The sequence below is a fragment of the Astyanax mexicanus genome, chromosome 9 (genome assembly GCF_023375975.1).
Source record: "Astyanax mexicanus isolate ESR-SI-001 chromosome 9, AstMex3_surface, whole genome shotgun sequence".
Taxonomy (NCBI): domain Eukaryota; kingdom Metazoa; phylum Chordata; class Actinopteri; order Characiformes; family Acestrorhamphidae; genus Astyanax; species Astyanax mexicanus.
The window spans coordinates 11476422-11493306 of NC_064416.1; the positions used below are offsets into that span (position 1 = coordinate 11476422).

At 36.2% G+C, this 16885-nt stretch overlaps 1 protein-coding gene across 10 annotated transcripts in view; it reads left to right on the forward strand.

The window, feature by feature from the left end:
- Positions 1 to 302: 302 nt before the first annotated feature.
- The window catches only part of ppfibp2a (PPFIA binding protein 2a), a 58492-nt gene continuing 41909 nt past the window's right edge, over positions 303 to 16885 (forward strand). For 5 of the 10 annotated variants that reach the window (XM_049483531.1, XM_049483532.1, XM_049483537.1 and 2 more), the window contains exons 1-2: positions 304 to 382; positions 12162 to 12367. In XM_049483531.1, coding sequence (XP_049339488.1) covers positions 319 to 382; positions 12162 to 12367 — 270 coding nt within the window. In that variant the 5' untranslated portion in view covers positions 304 to 318. Of the gene's footprint in view, positions 383 to 12161; positions 12368 to 14634; positions 14971 to 16885 lie in introns of those variants that run through there. The other 5 variants (XM_049483533.1, XM_049483536.1, XM_049483539.1 and 2 more) reach the window with 3 other exon arrangements.

Sequence of the window (16885 nt, forward strand, 5' to 3'; positions counted from 1 at the left end):
TTTATACTCAGCCCGCCCCTTTTTTCCACTGCTGCCGGCCCAAAATACGAACAACAGCGGGAGTGGCTGCCGCAAAATGAAAGGAAAGCCTTAAACCAAAACCACTACCAATGTGAATGCACTGCAACACAGTCACTGTGAATACACACAATCAGAGCAGGCCCCGCTGTTGTTTTTCTCTGGGTGGATCCAGAAACTATTTTCTTCTGGTTCTGAACTTGACTTTGAAGTGAGGTGCTCTCTGATTGCTGCATGGATTTTTCTGATTGTGTTTCAGTGTGAAGCGGAGCAGCGAAGCGAGCGAGGTAGCTCATCACCATGGCTTCAGATGCCAGTTCCATGCTGGAGGCAGCCTTGGAGCAAATGGATGATATTATAGCTGGTAAGATTTGCACTTCACTTATAAATATTGCTTTTTATATCTGTGAGGGATCGTTTTTATTGATGTATCCAGCATGGTAAGGGACATGGTGGGAGGGTCTGAACCAGGGTTCATGTTTTTAGAAAAAGCTAAAAGAAAAATAGTTATTTTAATCTAATTAACTGAGTTTCAGTTTATCAATTCAACAACTATATGCACTATAATGTTGTAAAGACAGGGACATCTGCAGTTTATTGTTTTGTCTGAAAGGAATTTGTTGTTTTGTCTGAAACTTTTCAAAAAGTGTTTTACCCTACTTTTACTAGAGTTGTATCGTCTATTCTCCACTAGGGAAGGTTTCATCAACATTTTGGATAATTGCTCTGGTTGGATTTGACTGCATTCAGCAACAACAAAAAATCAGGTCAGGGTGTTGAATGATACCAACAATCCCACCAAAAGTATTGAACAGTATACCATCAATCCAGAAAACACAAGTTTTTCTATTGCTTTACAGCTCAATGCTGGGAGAGCTTTATACCCCAGTAACTTTCACCTAGAACCATTGGGCATGATATCAATAGATTTACAGTATGTTTAAAGGAGAACTAAACTCCCTGATCTTTGCTGACTTTACCCTCATCTCAAATTTGAAAAGGTTAGGATGTGGGAGGGTATTTTGGATGTTTATCAGAAAATAATCAAATCAAATAAAATTTATTTGTATAGCGCTTTTTATAACTGGTATTGTCACATGCAAATTTACAGAAATGTGATCATAGGACAGAGAATCAGGCAAACCAGCCAATAAAAAACAGCTAAGCTTGAAAAACACTGCACTGAAGAAAAAAGTCAACAATGTCAGCACTACAGAATAAATGAGGCAAAGTAATACAAGCTTGTTTTTATTAATTCTCTGATTTATTATACTTTTTTATCATGATTAGAAATAAATATTTTAGTTTTAATTTACATTTTATATTAGGATAGTAGGATTATTTTGTGTGCCTTACAGACAGAAAACATCATTCTTATATTTTTCCACCACTTGAACATAATTTAGGTCTGAAAATGTTTTAAGCGGAATCAACTGTCCAGATAATTGGCTTGAATTTGGTTTAATCAGAATAGGTGCTGTTGGTCTGAATCATCTATGGATCAGGTGTAAAACAGTTTTTGGATATTTGAATGGTTTAGAAAGTCAAACATCATTAAAATAGTTCATTTTCAGCCGCTGTTTCTTTCAGGTAGAGTTTGCCCTTCAGCTCTGGAGGTGCACGAAGCATTCTACTCAAGAGCCACTTGATGTCAGCTCAGCTTATCACAACCAAAGTACCATCTCTAATGGGTTGTGACGCTGCCAGGTCAAAGTTGCACACTAACATGCATTATAACATAACAAAGAATTATTAAGATAACATTTTTTAATATTAGAAATATTCAGACATTCTTCATATTCAGGAATTTATAAATATAAATATCCTACATAAATAAAACACTGTTTTTAAGCATAGGTGACATTAAAAGTCATTGATGCTAATGAGCTCTCTACTCTAAAGTAAACACAATGGCCTATATTGAGGTCAGCAAAAATGATTGAGGTCATGTTCGTATGTTGTGTGCGATAACACAATTATCTGGTGGTGGTCACTGGGGAGAGAGTAAGTCTTTCTCTTGCTGCTTTATTTTATTTATTTTTTGTGATGGCCAGTTTTAGTTTATTTTGCTGTCTTGCCTTCCAATTCCTTTAGCCTTTTCCACATTCACAAACTCCACTTCCCAGAATGGACTTCTCAGTGTGTCTCAGCCAGCCAAACAGCACCAGATTGACAGATCAGCCTCACCTGAGTTTTGATTCCTTTCAGCTGTTTTCACATGTATATATACTGGTCTGTTTTGTCTGTCCTTCACAAAGTATTGCCTCTGTTGTTTTAGCTGCATAGCCGAGCGTTATTTCTCTGATTGTCTATTTCTGTGTTTGAGCTGTTTTAGGCTTTTGTTTATTGTCCAGTCCCCTTTGATAGTTTACCTTGATGTTTTTGCTCCGGTTTTTACCTTTTCCTGTACTTTGAATACATTTATTGGTTCAGTCCTGATTATTAAAGCCACTCCAATTTTTTTTACTGCAAGCGTTTCACTCCAGTCTGTGGTGTCACAGGTGGAAAAAGAACTAAAGTTTGTGTGTTACCACAGAATGGTTGGTGATTAGGTATGAAACTAAACAGCACACCTTAAAACAGTACATAAAATAAAATATTAAATAGTTCATATACAAGTATTTATACAAAGAGGATTTGTTCAAAGTCCGTATTTGCGCTCTTTTTGCACTTTAGAAATACAAATCCAATTTTTTATTTTTTGTCATTCAAATTTAGTTTTAAATATTGTAAATCCAGGATCATTTTTGAATTGAACTAAATCATGACAAGAGTGTCAGGGTTACAGCAAGTATGAGAGGGGGGATGTAAATGGAATTCATTTATTTGATAAAAATAAACAACAAACCTTAAACTTTAAAACTTAAAACGTACTTTAGCAAACAGAACACGGAATAAACTGAAACAAAGGGGCTATACACTAATGCATCTCAAAAAGTTTGAATATAATTTAAAAGTTACTTAATTTCAATAATTCAGTTTAAAATGTGAAAATCACATATTATATAGATCTATTACACACAGAGTGATCTATTTTAAGCGTTTATTTATTTTATTGTTGATGATTACGGCTTACAGTCAATGAAAACCCAAAAATAAGGGTCTCAGAAAATTAGAATATTACATAAGACCAATTGGTGCTTTTGAAAGTGTGGGCAGTGTGACAAGTCCTGCTGGAAAATGAAAACCACATCTCTATGTTGTCAGCAGAGGGAAGCATGAAGAGCTGTAAGATTTTCTGAGAAAAAACTGCACTGACTTTAGACTTGATAATAAAACACAGTGGATCAACACCAGCAGATGACATGTCTCTCCAAACCATCACTGATTGGTGGAAACTTCACACTAGACCTCAAGCAGTTTGGACTGTGTGTCTCTCCACTCTTCCTCCAGACTCTGCTCCCTCGATTTACAAACAAAATGTAACATTAACTGATGATCAGTGATGGTTTGGAGAAAGGACAAGGAACAAAATAAAAGCATGCTACACAGACTACATTTTTACACCTCTAATCTTGAGTGCAGGAGGCTCACTGATGTTCATGGGGGTCCCATCTCACAAGTTCTTACAGGACTTAAAGGATCTGATTCTAAAATTAGTCTTGGTGCCAGATAAGATACCACATGGCACCTTCACATGCCTTGATAAGTCAATGACTCTAAGGATCAGAGCTGTTTTGGTTGCACAAGGAGTATCTAATAAATATTAGGCAGGTGGTCTTAATGCAGTGGTGGTCTTATAAGGCTTTTAATTAGATATGACACAATATCTGTCTTATTTACAGTCACAATTCCATTATAGTGAGCTAACTATTGAACTAAGCCAGCATGCGCGTTATTTTATGACTAACCAAACGCTGCTGAGAAGGGGTTAGACAGCCATGGCCCCGCCCCCGTAGTGAAAATCATGAATCTGATTGGATAGATTGTCTGACAACTTTGCTCATAGACTTACCCTTACTACACCCTTCACAAAATCAGTAGAAGGGTCAAACAGACACATGGGGGCAAAGGCCATTTCAAAAAGCAGTTTTGATTGGTTTGTACTGCTGTCAGTCAGATAAGAATCCTGTAGCAACTGAAAAAACACAGAGTAATGTTTTGAATAAGTTGCTGTTTTTTTATTTTAGTTAACCCTTAGAACCCTAGGCTGTTTTTGTCTTATAACACAGTAATTATATCAGACAGTCACATAGCCTGATCTCATTTACTCCAGAAGACATACAGCTGCTCAAAAATATAATTATTTAAAATGTAAAAGAAAAGAATTGTTATATTTTCTTGGAACTGGTCATGTTTTGGACACAATTTTACCAAGCGCCTGTTTTTTTTTTCACTTATTTTTGAATGTATAGACTTTAAATATATTCACACATAAGATATTGTTTCAAAAATGGTTAGACTAGAGTGTTTATGAGTTGAAAGCATACGAATATGGATGATAGTTCATTACATGGCTTATTAATACTTTGACAAAATACATGGAGAAACAGCATCAGACGGAGTTATTTTTCTTGATAATCAATAATCACACCTCTAGGATACATGTAGATACTAAAAACCTGACACTCAGAGCAGCCTATGCCTTTCAGTATTTTGATCAGGACACACAAAGAAAACTATAAACAAAAATGTAAACTTTTTAGTCTAAATAAATAAAAATGTTTAGTGCAAAATAACTACTTAGTAAAAATGTGCAAGTAAAATAAATACTATATAAAGTAGTGCGCACACCATACCTAACTTTAGTTTGAGTAAAGCAGGTAGTTTCACACTTTTTCTGTGGACACTTTTGAGTCTTTATTTACTGATATTATTTGGTTTGAAACATCATATAAATATGTTTGAAGCACTAAAGGTAAATAATATTGATTGGGGAAGAGTAAGTTCCTTTCTAACCATATATGGATTATGTTTATGTGTGAAGGGATTTCTAAGTAATTAAGCTGAGAACACAAGGTGCGATTTTGGACAGGACATCTGTCCGTAGGGTTCTAAGGGTTAATTTATAAAATATATGCTTATAGTTTACAATAACTATAATATATATTTCCCTGTTAAATATTATGTAATGATCTCTGAAGGGTAAGAAGGGCTTTACTGCACACCACTGTCTTAATGTCATACTAAAAATGATGCTTTTACACTGTAAAAAGTTTCCACCTCTAAGTAATTGCCTAAAGGTTCGCGGGTGAAATTCCTCACTCTGCTGAAGGGATGTGTGTTATGCAGTCCCGCTGAGATGTGAATGCACTTCACTCTGAGGTCAGGACAGTACAGAAGTATTTGGCTGACTCATCTTCGTGACAGTCGTGCAGTTGTGAGCGGTGTGGTTGGATTTTGTGCGACGTGGTGTTGCGGATCTTTTCTTCCTCTGTTATATAATAGAGCAGAGCAGTCGCTGAGTGAGGGCAGGGTCTGGTGAGAGAGCAGTGTCTACAGCATTTTTCAGACATTACCTCTGACATCTCTCTCTCTCTCTCTCTAACGGGGTCTGAGCCTCGGAGGCATCCAGCCATCTTCTCTTTATGTACCAGCAGACTTTTTCTTTTCTTTTCTTTTCTTTTTTTTTATTTAAACCAATGGAAATCAAAGCATCCTTAGTAAGAAAATGGTGGGATGCTTTGATGTGCTTTTTTTAGTCCTTGCAAAGCTTTAAAAATGTAAAGTTTGAGTTTGACTGAGTTGAATTCTGTTGTATTGAAACATCTGTAAAAATGAAATGGTACCACTTTAAAATAAGACTACCTTTATAAAGGGTTTATAATTGGTTTACAATTAGTTTATTAATGGTTACTAATTAGGTTGTAAATGCCTTAAAATCATTAATAATCAGTAATAACACATATGAAGAAAAAGCAACAATGACCTGTTGTTTGCCAAATAGTGAACCCACAGCCGTCTATATAGTGTTAGTGTTATAACTGATTATTAATAATTTTTAAGGCATTTACAACTTAATTAGTAACCATTAATAAACTAATTGTAAACCATTTGTAACCCCTTTATAAAGGTAGTCTTATTTTAAAGTGTTTCTAGTGAAATATTTGCAATTATTGTTAATTTTCACACATTTCTGCATAAATCCTGGCATGCTATATGTTTTCAAAATAAGTTTACAAAGTAAACAGAACTAAAAAGACACTTTAAAGTCAAGAAAACCAAGTGATGAAATGTTTCATGTGTTATTTGGTTTGGTTCTTCCTGCAAACACCTAAGCCTTAATTTCTGAAGTCTACGGGCATTATCTCGATTTTTGGATATTTTGGATTTTCTTAATTTTGCCTTTAAATGCACTTGCATGAAACATAATACCCACGTATTTGATTTTATATCAAAATACTCAGAACAGTCTCAGCTGTCTCAATATTGAGGAAGTGTGTGATCTGCAGGAAGTTTAAAGAGTTAATCTGGTCCTAAACCTTAAAAAATGGAATCCAATTTTAAATTTCTTCATATATCTTGTAAAGATATATATTTTACGTGTGTGGATGAACTCTTTTGGCACTTCAAATTGATTTACCAGAGTCTTAGCTTCACATCAGTAGTAGGCTATGAATAGAATAGCATACAAATGTGTAATAAATGTCTAAAATTTAATTCTGTATTTTTTTTTATTATTACATAGAAGTTGCCACTTTACTTGATACAACAGTCAACAGCCATACACATAAAACAAATCACAGTTCATTAGTAAATGTTAACTACACTGTATACAAGTCTGTTTTAAATTCTTTAGAAAATACTTGCTTTCACATATAAAAGCAATCATCAAACACATACAGCATAAAAAACGAACTATTTACACCATTTTTCTGATTGGTTTGGGGTGCTGGTGGCTGGGGTACTTGTGTCCGAGCTACCTCTTTTTCTCACAAGGCTGGTGGTGATAGCTGATAACAGCCTGGATGGTCCTTTTGATTTTTGGTATGAAGCAAACAGTCACCATCCATTACTTTGAAAAAAGATTGGAATATTGATTTGTTTGATCACAATATTTATCTCCACTGTGTAATGGTTCAACCCAGATGTCTTAAAGCCCAGGGAAGATGATTAACATGGTTAACATGATGCTTCAGTTTTGCACAGTAATGTTTTAATTGGCATTTATGAATTTAACTCTGTGTTGTAATGCTGGACAAAAATATGTTAAATTAATATCTTGCTCAAGTGGTTCTATTGTTCTATCAGCTATTGTTAAATTATGTTTCTTTTGAAGATTACAGGTCTCCAGCCTTATATTTATATTGGTCTCTTACACCTTCACAAACTAAAATTCATCCTTAGAGAGAAATATTCAAGTGTCCTTTTACGTTTTTGGAGGAACAGGCTGCCTGTTCCAGTAGCTCTGTCTCCTTTGTCTCCTTTCTACAAAATATATCACTGAATCAACAAATGGATGCCGACTGCTATTTTTTTCAGTGCACACTTTGTTTGGTTACTAAAGCACACAGAAAATGCAGTTCACACTAAAAGCAGGTCCTTAACTAGTTATTTATTGTTACTTTTTCTTTACATGAACTCAAATAACACACTCTGAAACCTGACACTATATTTGAAACACACAATTTGTCCTTGTCATTCTGTAACCCTTCATCAGTGGTCAACAGTCTCACCACAGAGCTGCTCTCGGCTGGATATTTCTGGAGCATGAACCTCCTCTCAGCCTGACAGTGACGTAAAAAACTCAGGATGCTGTGCTTTGATGCACTGGTACCATCTCACTGCATCTCCCGGCTGTGTTGAGAACGACCACCACCCAGAAAACATCTGCTGAACAGCAGTCATGTGGTCAGAGTGTGACTGATGGTGAATGTGATTAAGGTGGTGATACTGTAAATTGTGCTTGCAGGGGTCAGGGTTGCAATCCTGGTCCTGGATGTGGATTCAAAAACAATTTTCTAAGAAAGATTTTGTCTTATTTCGTGAATATTTTTAAAAAGACATTCATGGTTGTAGTATTTTTTAATGTTGCTTTTTTTATCCCATTATGTTTACTGGGTTAAATCAACACTGTGCAAAAAAATTAATATAATTGAAAAGTTACTTTAATTCAGAAATTCTGTTCAAAATGTGAAACTCGTATATTATATAGATTATATACAGTGATCTATTTTAGGCATTTATTTAATGAAAACCATAAAAATGAGTGTCGCAGAAATTAAGAATATTATATAAGACCAATTGGTACATTTGGCAGTGTGGGCAGTGTGCAAAGTGCTGCTGGAAAATGAAATCTACCTCTTCACAAAAGTTGTCAGCAGAGGGAATCATGAAGTGCTGTAAGATTTTCTGGGAAAACAAAACTGCACTGACTTTAGACTTGATAATAAAACACAGTGGATCAACACCAGCAGATGACTTGTCTCTCCAAAACATCACTGATTGGTGAACCTTCACACTAGACCTCAAGCAGCTTGGACTGTGTGTCTGTCCACTCTTCCTCCAGACTCTGCTCCCTTGATTTACTAATAAAATGTAAAATTTACTGATGATCAGTGATGGTTTGGAGAGACATGTCTGTCATCTGTTGGTGTTGATCCACTGTGTTTTATTATCAAGTCCGAAGTGAAAAGTACTAATATGTCTTATATATTATTCTAATTTTCTGAGATACTTAATTTTGGGTTTTCATTGGCTGTAAGCCATAATCGTCAACAATAAAATAAATAAACGCTTAAATAGATCACTCTGTGTGTAATACATCTTTATCATATATGAGTTTCACATTTTTAACTGAATTACTGAAATATAAAAACTTTTTAATATATATATATATATATATATTATTCGCTTGTACATTACCAATCATTTTTTTTCTTTTAAATATATGCAAAATTTAGCAAAACAGAATTTGTCAAAAAAAAATTCTATAAATATTTAAAAAGCCATGGCAGACCAATCAAAAAAAAAAAAAAAAAAAAACAGTAATCTGCCTAAATCCTCCTGTGAGAAATGTTAGAAAAGTGAAGTTATATTGTTTGTTATTTTGTCCTTTATGTAGGAATATACAGTTCTTCAATTTTCACTTTTAATAGTCTTAAATATGTAAATAAATTCTGTAGTTTATCAGTTTATTATTGTCCTTTTATAGGTTTACCTTCTGATCACTTGCCTTAATAAGAGACTTAATCAAACTGGCTGATACAGGTAAATCTAGGACTGAAACTAAAACTTCAGTTTAAATGTTTTTAAATGTTCAGTGCAATAACAGTTCAAGAAAAATAATGAACCTACAATATGGATTTAATTCATAAAGTTCTAGTAAAGTTGGAAATTTGACTTATTCTTCTTTAAAATGATTTTCCACCCATCGCATTTAATATATTTTAATGCTTTACGTCACTCTGTTAATAGATGTGGGCAAATCATAATACTACAGCATAATAATTACAGAATAGCAAAAATAGTAAAATATAGTTTTTTTTTTCTGTGATGGTTCATCTTTGAAGTGTCTTTGCGAGCGCAGTCAGATGTGGAGCCACTATTTTAAATATGGAGGGCTGTTTGTTTTGAGGGTGGTCCCCCAGAGCAGCTCTTTAAAGTGGCTTGTGTGTAAACTGGGCGGGCTCCAGTCCAGTTCAGCTGTTTAAAGGAATGGAGGGAGAGTGCCATCTGGTGGATATACTGTGGTTGTTCTATGTTGAGGTTTAAAAATACCCTATGGGTCAGTTTTCAGACAGGGATTAAGCCTAGTCTTGGACTGCAAAGAATTTTGAATGGAAATTTTCCACTGAGAGGAAAATATAGTCTACGACTAGACCTAATCCCTGTCCATAAAACTGACCATATACAGTATATCAAAGATATATTACTAGTCAAAGTTTTGGGCACACCTTTTCATTCAATGTGTTTTCTTTATTTTCATGACTATTTACATTGTAGATTCTGACTGAAGGCATCAAATCTATGAACACATGTGGAGTTTTATGTACTTAATAAAAAAAATTGAAAACATGTTTTATATTCTAGTTCCTTCAAAATGCTTTGCACGCTCGTGGCATTCTCTCAGTGAGCTTCAAGAGGTGGTCACTTGAAACGGTGGCCCCTTTGCCTTCACTCTGTGGTCCAGCTCACCCCAAACCATCTGGATTGGGTTCAGGTCCGGTGACTGTGGAGGCCAGGTAAAGAAATAAAGAAAACACATTAAATGAGAAGGTGTGTCCAAACTTTTGGCCTGTACTGTATGTTGTAGATTAATATTAGAGACATGAAAACAATAAAGAAACACATCTAGAATGACATAGTAAACAGTTAAAAAAGTGTTTATCCTCCAAAATCCCCTGATCAGGAAAAGCAGCAACTTTTGTTCAGCACTTCCAGGAACTCCTTTAAGGCGCTGAGAAGTCTATTCCAGGTGGCTCTACCTCATGAAGACACCGAGATTAAAATACCAAGAGTGTGCAGATCTGTCCTCAAAGATAAATGTGGCTACTTGTTTACTGTATAATTCTGCACTGTGTTCCTGTATAGGTTTTAAGGGTCTCATTCCATTGTTTTTCATTCATTTTAAAATGCCCAGTTGTAGTCTGAAGTGTGCTGTTTTTTTGTGAAACAAATTGTCCCAGTGTTTCTGTATGTAGCCCTGCTATAAACTTGCAATGCTGCCTCACCAATAGAAATCAAATCCTTCATAGTTTCCCCAAAGATCCCATACTTCACTGTGAATAGATTCACAAAATCAGTAGAGATTGCCATTTCAGTTTAAGATGTATGTTACTCTGATAGCTAGCTAGCTAAGGGTATTCATATTATTATTACCCAGCCAGCCAGTCTAGTCAGATGAATGTTAGCAGAGAGACAGCAAGCAAACTGAACTCAGGTCTCCGGCTATGACTTGGTTAACTCGGTTTAATGCCAAAACGAATTGGGGGGAGGTAACGTTAGTCAAGCTCTTTAGAGTAGCCTGCTTAGCTGGCTAGATAGTTAATATCCTACCATGGCAAAGAATCTGGTCCTACAAGAGTGTACACTTAACTGGAGTGTATTTGGCATTTAACGTTCATGTTAACATTGATTTTACGTCTGATTTGATATTACAGATTAACGTGGACATAAAAGTAAGTTCAGAACACTTTATAAAAGAGTGTGTCTTTAATACACTGGTTGAAATGTGAAACTTGAAGAAGGATGCTGTGCCCACGTTATGTGTCTGGACAGATAGTTCAGTGAAGCATGTAAGCAGGACTGTAGCTAGTCAAACTACAGGATGTTTTTCTACGGTCACTAAGTTAGTTAGTAACTAGCAAGTTAGCTAATACATGAGTTTTCAATACAGCAAACAAAGGAAATAACCTAGCTACCTTCCATGTCGTGCACATAACACTCAATCCAGTTGCTGTAGCCTTTTAATTAAGAATCTGCCCATTTTTTAAACTGCTTTCACCATTAATTCAGGTTAATTCATCATTAATTCACAGTGTTGCTGTACTTTCCTTCATTGCACAGAATTTAAAGGGATGCTCACACAGATTGTCGTTATGTTCAATAGGGCCTAGGCAATTCATTGGTTTGCTTGCCTTGTTGCAACGGGCTTGGCTGGCAAAGTGTTTGTAATAAAGTGTAATAATGTGATCTGGCATCAAAAAAATGTTCTTTAATTCCTGTAGGTTAATTCCTTTTGACGATGAGTGTAGATGAGTATATTGCTTAAGAGTAGGGTTTCCTTACAGATGAAAGCAGAACATTAACACCAGTTAACCCAACATGGGCTTCAATATGTGTGGCCGTCTCTGACGTAATTAACCAGAGTGGAAAATCCACTGATAAAAGAAACATGTTCTCACCCTTAGTGATGAATGGAGCAGTTGGTCTTTAATGGGATCTCACGGATGTTTAAGCTCTAAGATGTAAGATGTTAACATACTGTATATAAGCAAGCATGTACTAACTCTGAACATGGACAAGTACTTTTCATGTGCACATCAATGAACTCGAATGAAAGCGAGTGGAAAATCCCAGTCTGCTGCCAAATCTCCATCTGCTCTGGAAATAACAAAAGTGATGCATTAGATTTAAATGTGGATGTAATTTCCTCACAGATTAAAACTACACATATAACATCAACACAGAGCTAATGTGGAAATGATGTACACATCTGAAGTTCATCTCATTATTTTTATTGGATACACACTGTGTTCCAGGCTCTAAGGCTGTGGTACCAGTGGATGAAGCGAGTCGTGCTCTGGTCCCGGTGGCCCCTGTGCAGTTCTGCCCCTCGGTGAAGGTTCTTCAGTTGGCTGAGGAGCTGAAAGGAGCTTTGGAGGGTCAGGAGGATAAGGAGGCTCTGAGGAGACAAGTTCCCTCCACCACAGCACACACTCTACTGCTGTGGCTGGACAAAAGCCTGGTGGGTACTGTTGTTCTGCACTAATCTCTGTTAAACTAATTGATGTATACTATAATATATTACAAAATCTGTTTGGGTGAGCCATGTTCAATGTTAAAATATAGAAGTAGGTAATAATAAGAACAATAAGCCTTTCAAGACACTCAAGGTCACCTTACATCTAAGAGATCCGGTGTACATACAGTACATAGATCAAACAGTACATATTTAAAGCAGAAAAGCAAAACAAGTAGCAATTGAATAAAAATAAAAATTAAAATAACTTAAATACAACAATCACAATGAGTAAGCCGTCTTGAAGAGATGCGTTTTAAGAGCAGTTTTAAACTGGGTAATGAAGTCCAACCCGCGTATGTGAGGAGGAAGAGCGTTCCAGGATGCAGCAGGGAAGGGCGTGTAGAGTGGACGCAAACGCATGTAATATTTATTTAAACAGAAAACATACAAACAATAAACCAGAAGTACTGGTACAGATAGAAAAAGAAACACAACCGGAACAGATGCAAACAATGTACAAGAACCGACAAAAGAAAACAGGAAACACAGAACTATAAATACAGACACAAGGTGGGAAAGGAAACTGGGAACACCTGGGCAAAAGTAACTAGGGGGCGGAGCTACAAATAAAACTCAGAGACATCGGCCAGGACACGCCATCCTTATTACTGCCAATTCAATAAAAGCAGCATTGTGCTGTTAAGAGACTATTAATACACTGCAAAAAATCCATTGGCAAAACTAAAAAAAAATATATGTAATTTGAGAATAATTTGACTGGCTACGTTTTGTGCTACATTTTAGTTTAATTAATTTAAAAATAAAATAAAAAAGAAACTGAGATGGTATTTTTTTGTGAAAACAATTGTTCCAGTGTTTCTGTATAGCCCTGCTTTAGTTCACTAGATTAGTGGTCTCTGAAGAAAGACAGTATTTTGGCTCTTGCTCATGAATATTCATACATGCGAACATATCGTCTCTGATTGGCTAACAGCACAGCAGCAGAGAACGTGACCTGCCTTCGCCCACAGTCAATTTTACAGCTCTAAAACTTAAAGGACAAAATGTTTTCAGAGATACAGCCTTAATTGTAAAGACATAGCGAAATAAATGTTATCAATGCCGCGGGGAGAGTGGCTCAGCCCACAAGAAAAAGAAGCAAGAAAGAACAAGAAAAGGGGATTTTAGTGGAAGGTGACTTTCAATATAGCCTTTAATACTAAATTTACGACGTAAAAAATCCGAAAATGAAAGACAACACACTGAATGAGAAGAGGTGTGTCCAATTGTTTGATTGGTACCATAAAGGCCTACATACTTTATTTTTACATATTTATTGTATCTTTTTCCCTGACTAGGCTAGTTACAAATTTGGCAAATCGAGATTAAAGACATACTGTGTATGTTTTCAAGATTAATAACCACATAATAGGTCTGCGGTGTGAGTTAAAGCCGGTCATGCTCCATCTACAGTGTTTCTACCGTGCTTTGGAGCTCATACATGAGCCCTGTACCTCAAGTGCAGTAGACTGTACCATGCGGGGGCCTCTGAGCAGGGATGGGGGAGGTGGGAAGGGGTTCCACTGGGAGCTTCCACTGGGTTAGCAGCCCACCCAGCAGTAATGAGAGACAGCGGGTGAAAAAAGGAAAAAAGGGGGCCTCCAACCCCAACCCCAACCCCAAGCCCAAACGCACAATCCGCCAAACCCCGCCTTTGCTTGATCGCTTTACCTCATTACTTCACTACATTCAGTCCTACATCCATCTTTCTATACATCCATCCATCCATCTTTCATCTTTACTTTCTTTCTTCCCTCCTTTCCTCTGCTTTCTTGCTTATGTCTTCCCATTATCCCTCCTTTACAAATCTCCTTTCTTTCTCATCCACTCACTTTTCATTTAATTGCATTGATTTTCTCATTCTTTCTCTTCTTTTTTTCTTTCTTTCTACCGCCTTCTCCTGTCGAGCAACACGTGCTGACCAAACAAAGCCATTCAAAGCAGATACGGCGCTCAGCTCAGACTCGTACTCACTAATGAGAGCTAATCAGAACAGACGGACGAGTGTCGAGGTAGAGGACGAGTGTACATGAGTAATAATAGGACGTGAGTGGCTCGAGGGGTGTAAGAAAAGGAGTGGAATTAATGTAGGAGATGAAAAAAGGAGCTGAAGTGATTAGTGGGAGGGGAATAAGGGAGAAGTAGAAGAAGAAAGGGAGGAGGGAGGGAGGGATGTAGGAAGAAAGAGTGGAAAGAGTACAGCTGCTGGTATAGGAGCTCCAAGCTCAGTCTGAAGCCTGACTACAGAGTCGCTGCTCCAAACCAGATGCTCATTTGAGAACCCTAAAGCAGCCTCCATATGGAGAGAGATCGACACAGACTCACTGCTGTTTAAAAGAGAGAGAGAAAGAAAGAGAGAGAGAGAGAGAGAATTGAGGGGAAGTAGACTAGGTTCTCTCTATTGTTTAGTGTAGTTCTGCATTTAATTCCAGTTCCCGAAGACAGTCATTGTTCTGGTATCTCAGGAGAGAAGCACACAAGGAACATGGCCTTAAGTCATGGAGAGCGACATTGATTTTTACAAGTATTTTGTGTGGCTTAAAAAGGTAAGAATGCATGCACTGAAATATTTTTACATCTCCTATTTCTCTTAATTTTGCTTAAGACTGCTCTACATTGTTTGTTTAGTGCTGCTCTGATTGATGAATACGGCTACATACGGCTACATTCACAGAGCAGGTAAAAGAAAGCTTCTGGTAAAAGATATTCTGGTAAAAAAAAGGAGTATTCGGGGCAGGACCACCAGGTTCTGTAACAGTTTTTTCCCCCAAGCCATTAGACTGATGAACTCCTAACATGATAAACTTTGGTCAATTTTAAGTAACTTTGAGCCATTTGCCAACTAAGCACTGATGTCTACCCTTACAATATGTACATGACTTCACAAGTCACTTGATTTATAGGTATTTATGCTGCTACCTAAAGGTATGTATATTTATGCAGATGTACATTATGTATCTATATGTCATACATTTCTAATATTTAAATACTTTAATCTTATGTTTATTTTGGGTTGTCTACACTTTTCATCGTTTTAATTTAATTTATATGCAGTGCATTTCCTATATTTATCTGAATAGTTCATGCTTCTAAACAGATGTGCATGCACAAAAGAGCAATGCTTCACATGTTTACAAGTTTCGGTTTCATCTTCACCAGCATCACAGGAAATATCAAGTTCAAGAGTTGTGGTGTTTGACAGCTGGCCTCATCATCGTGAATGTGTTTGACCTCAATGTCATTTTTTTAGTGAGCATTCTTAGTTTGCATTCTTGGTTTCTTTCTTTAAGCATCATTTTTAAGCATATTCTTTTCCTCTTAGAAACATTATGCAGTTGTGACAAAGTGTTCTAAGTAAGCTTGAGTTAGAGACATCACATTATATTTTTATGACATCCGATACCTTGCTACCTTGAGTATAGCTCTCACTGCTTTTGTCCATTTTTACCGCCATTGTTTCTTCTCCTACAGTTTGATTTTAATAGCACAAACAAAAGTGGTCCAGTTTGGAATTGAAGACATATGTAGATAATTATATTAAAGAAGAGTTTCCATTGTACAGTTTGATCAATTTCTTCTTAAGTTTTTATAACAGTTTTTAATCCCTTTCTGAATATCGATGTCAAATTCAGAATTGAATTACATACATTCATTTTTCTTATTGTGGGCACATGACTGTAAATATTTCAATGTTAAAATTCTGATAACGCAACAAAAATTTTATAACTCAAACCAAGGATTGTGAAGACTATCACACGCTTCCTTTGACACTTGTAAAGCCAATCACTGCCTCTTTTTAAACTGCTGCTGATGTAGCATTGCAGAGTAGCATCACAGTGTTTTGGGAGGAAAGCGCAACAACTCGGTTCTGAGACATCAGCTCACAGACGCCTTGTGCTGATCAACATCACCCTAGGAGTGATGAGGGGAAAGAGCTCCATCTACCCAGCCAGAGAGGGCAAGGCCAATATAAAGCTAATGGCAAGCTGCATGCCCAGGATTCGAGACAGCGATCTCCTGATCATAGTGGCAGCAATGGACTACCTGAATCCCCCTCATAACTTGTATTTTAGCATGTTGTTTTATAAATTAGTTTTATAAAGTAGCTATATAAAAATTAAAACATTAATTTAAGCATTAAAATTGTTAAACTGGTTCAAACAGAGCTGTAAAAACAGAAAATCCACTTTCAAATGAGCTAGTTTTATATTAAGCACTAATCCAGCACACCTACATTCTGTAAATAAGGTTAGGGTTAGGAACAAAATAAATAGCTATTTATAGGTATATGTTTGATTAAAATGAAAATTGTTTTTTTTTTTTTTTTATTCTGTAAACTACGGATAACATTTCTCCCAAATTCCAAATAAAAATATTGTCATTTAGAGTATTTATTTGCAGAAAATGAGAAATGGCTGAAATAACAAAAAAAGAAGTTCATATTCATAAAGTTTTAAGAGT